Raw genomic sequence first — 3,881 nt, forward strand, 5'->3', positions numbered from 1 at the left:
TACTGTCTTTATTTTTTAACTTATTATGATTTGTAAACATTTGAGTGTGTTGCTCTTGGAGATCTGTGCTTATGTCTGGGTGAGACTGTTAGGTGATCTCAAACCAAGTACTTTGATAGTGTGCTCTTGGAATCTACTTTGGTTTCCGATTTGAACCAATTCCCCTTTGTTTTACCTTTTCTTGGGTGCTTTAATTGTACTTCTAGAACTTTTTACTGTCCCATTTTCTTCCTTTTTACTGGCGCTGACATGCCCTTAATGTGTTGCTAGCGCCGTAAAACCCTTAAAAACAACAACAAACACTTGTTGGGAATTAGAATAAGATACTTGTTTAGATATGTAAAACATTCGGCTAACTTTATTACCATAGTGATATTTATTTTGTTTCAACACTTCACAATTGATATATCAAAAACTGCTACAGCATTTCTAATACATACTCGTAATAATAATCTCATAGTCACCCATAGTCTGTGACGTCACCGGCGGAAAAATTATTAGAGATAGAACGTCATGTTGGTTGTGCGCAGGACGAGAGACGCATGCGCACAACCAACATGACGTTTTCTCTCTAATAACTTTTCCGCCGGTGACGTCACAGACTATGGGTGACGTCCAATCAAGGGACGCTACTCTTCCGCTAATCTCATTCCCTATTGTTTTATTCTAGTCTTTCTTTTTTTTCAACTTTTGTTTCGTGTGTTTTTTACGATCTCCCAACCACACAGAGCCCAATCAACCTGCGACATAAGAGTAATTTATTTTGTAACGTTGAAAGCAAAAACACGATATAATATTTTTTTTTCAAAGACTATCTATTCCCATAACCGTTCTAGTTTTAATCATTTTTGCCTAATAAAAAAAAAATGGGCAAATTGTTTAAAAACTAAAACGCTTTTTTATAGTAGATTTCCGGGCGCTTAAATGACCTAAATAGTGTCGAAAGCGCAGTTAAACACCTAAAAACAAAACAAACAATAGTAGATTTCCAAATAGTTGATATAAGTATAAGTTATATTATAAGTTACGCGACTGATTTTGTCCAAACGATAGTTCCTAAATTAAAATATCTTAAATAGCATTTCTTCTCATTGTCAAACGTTACACAACTGCCATTTTTCTACTCCTCCCCCCAAAATAGGAACGCTTAATGATGCAAATCACGTTTATAATAATAATTTGTGACGTCAGATAACCAAATGTTAATTAAATTCACGAAAATAAAATAAAAATTTAAAAATTAAAAAAAATATATATCATTTAAGTATATTTTATTCAGAGATAATAAAATCACAATCGATTGACGGGTAGAATTAAAAATATTTTTTACATCTCAACGTCCAGAATTCCAAAAAGGACAGGAGTAAGATATATAAGGTATATTATTTATAAGTATTAGCCTCGTCAAATTCAAACGTTTACTGCCTCACTGGATAGTTCACTGCCTGCCTGTCTCATCATTCTCAAGAAATGTGTCAGCTTATTGAGTGCTAGTCTGGATCCACGATATGTATTTGGTGACGTCCGTAAATATGCCAGGATTCGTGGCACATGCTCCACGCTTGTTGGTTGAAAAGATACCGTACTGGAAGTACCGAGCATCTGCTGCTGGGCAAATAAACGGATTGCCAATGTCAGCCTGGAAATTGACAAAGGTGAGTCGTTTATGAATATAAATTATATATATATAAATAAAAAAAAAAAAACAAAAAAAAAAAAAAAACAAAAAAAAAAAAAAAAAATATATATATATATATATATATATATATATATATATATATATATATATATATATATATATATATATATATATATATATATATATATATATATATATAAAGTATCATTTAAATATTTCTGAGAATGTCTTTAAGTCAGGGATGACGAAATTGGAATCAATTGAGGGGTAAGATAAATGATTTCTTACACTCTTGCGTTTTGGAATTCGAACTTTGTTCCCAACACGCACTCACTCGCAAGCTCGTGCCGCGGTTGGGAACACGTCCGGAATTCCAAAATGCGGGAATGTAAGAGGATGTGCCAGAGACAAACCAATTCAAATACTTAGGAACAACTGTACAAGGAGATGCGGCCAATGAGATGGAGGTTAAGAAGAGGATACAGGCAGGCTGAAATAATTGGAGGAAGGTAACTGGAGTTATGTGTGACAAACGAATTCCCGCAAAGGTAAAGGGGAAAATATGTACAAGAGTTGTAAGACCAGCAATGTTATATATATATATATATATATATATATATATATATATATATATATATATATATATATGGACTAGAGACAGCAGCTACAACAACAACATAAAAATAAAGTAAAGAAGTTGAGGTGGCAGAAATGAGGATGTTGAGATGGTCACTTGACTGGACAAAAAATGATAAAGTGAGAAATGAACAAATTCGAAGTGAAGAATGTATCAATAAAGATGAGAGAAGATAGATTGAAATGGTTCGGACATGTAAAGAGACGAGAGAAGGAGTAGGGTGGGAAGGAAAGTATTGGACTTACAATTAGCGGGAAAGAGGAAAAAGGGACGCCCAAAGACTAGATGGTTAAAGGTAAAGAGTGATATGAAAGAACTGGGCCTGGAGGAAGATGATGCGCTGAACCTCGATGCATGGAGATGTGGCATTCATTATGGCAACCCTGCAAAATGTGGGATACGCTTAAAGAAGAAGAGTGTAAGAATCGTATATTATTACAACATGCCCCAAATAGGCTAGTATTGTGCGCAATGAAACGGGGATTCCCGTTTTTAAAATAGCTCATTTTTGTTTACGTTGGTGCTTACGTCCTTTTACTATATGACTAGAGCTTTTATATGGGGCAATATCCACTTAATGTGCTCACAGCGCTTTACAAAGGGTCCCTGATCAACAGCTACACGTAACATGTAGAACGAGACATACGTCTATTAGGCGATATTACATTTTTTTTCCGACCCAGGACCTTCCGATCCGAAAGCGAGTGTCATCATACCACAAGACCACACACAGATAGCCGAATATTATGACGGCAGTATTGATCTCCTTACCACACAGGAGCCTTTTCCTTTGCCTTCAACACACAACTCATTCTTGGAATTAAACAGCTTGTCAAACCTCTGGGCATATTGATAGGGTTGGACCACGTTCATGTCCACGGATCCCAGAAAAGACGGCGCCACACTCGAGACGCTGGACTCTGGTCAAAACAGATAGGTAATTAACTCTCTCCTTACCAGCCATTTTCAGGATTTTCCCGAACACTTCACATCCAACTAACACAAAAATATATTTTTTATCACTCAAGCACAATAGGGAATGAGATTAGCGGAAGAGTAGCGTCCCTTGATTGGACGTCACCCACAGACTATGGGTGACGTCCAATCCAGGGACGCTACTCTTCCGCTAATCTCATTCTCTATAGCAGTAAAGTTCTGGAGAAAAATAATTTCTTTAGCAAAACATGCTCTACAACGCAATGTTCATTTTATTTAAATTTCATCATGTACAAAAGAAATTTGATTAAGAAAAATGATAGTTGTATTATCGTTACGAATGTGACGATTTTCCTGTAGTTGGTAAGGAGAGGGTTAAAAAAGAATTGACGTGTTTCAAAATATTTCAAGGGATGTTACTCCCTTAAAACGTTACAATTTTTGACACAGTACATCATTATTTCCCTTATCAGTGCCCGTTTTAAGAACGCGGACAAGCGAATAGTCTCAGACTTTAGTCTTGAAAAAATCGGATTTTATGTGAGCTGACCAAGCAAGTCCCAGACTAAAATCACGGCATCTTCGGACTAAGTTTGGCCTAGTATTTGTCGTTTGCTTAGGTTAGACTTCAAGCTTAATCTGAGACTAGTTACAAGGAGTCAGAGACTA

At 35.8% G+C, this 3,881-nt stretch overlaps 1 protein-coding gene across 1 annotated transcript; it reads right to left on the minus strand.

The window, feature by feature from the left end:
- Positions 1 to 1,300: 1,300 nt before the first annotated feature.
- LOC144958346 (putative serine protease 45) lies at positions 1,301 to 3,577 on the minus strand. Its single transcript, XM_078890282.1, has 3 exons — positions 3,551 to 3,577; positions 3,048 to 3,196; positions 1,301 to 1,639 (listed from the first exon to the last, which is right to left on the minus strand). Exons 2-3 carry the CDS (start codon positions 3,147 to 3,149, stop codon positions 1,481 to 1,483), a joined length of 261 nt encoding a protein of 86 aa, XP_078746408.1. The 5' UTR covers positions 3,150 to 3,196; positions 3,551 to 3,577; the 3' UTR covers positions 1,301 to 1,480.
- Positions 3,578 to 3,881: the final 304 nt, after the last annotated feature.

Source organism: Berghia stephanieae, chromosome 12 (assembly GCF_034508935.2).
Source record: "Berghia stephanieae isolate SIO BIC M18660-M18661 chromosome 12, UCSD_Bste_1.3, whole genome shotgun sequence".
Taxonomy (NCBI): Eukaryota; Metazoa; Mollusca; class Gastropoda; order Nudibranchia; family Aeolidiidae; genus Berghia; species Berghia stephanieae.

Bases quoted from the DNA above. Each gene is read 5' to 3' on its own strand.
- LOC144958346 (XM_078890282.1), bottom strand. From the start codon at position 3,149: ATGAACGTGGTCCAACCCTATCAATATGCCCAGAGGTTTGACAAGCTG. The intron at 1,640-3,047 runs GTAAGGAGATCA...GTCAATTTCCAG, and splicing joins AAGGAAAAGGCTCCTGTGTG to GCTGACATTGGCAATCCGTT.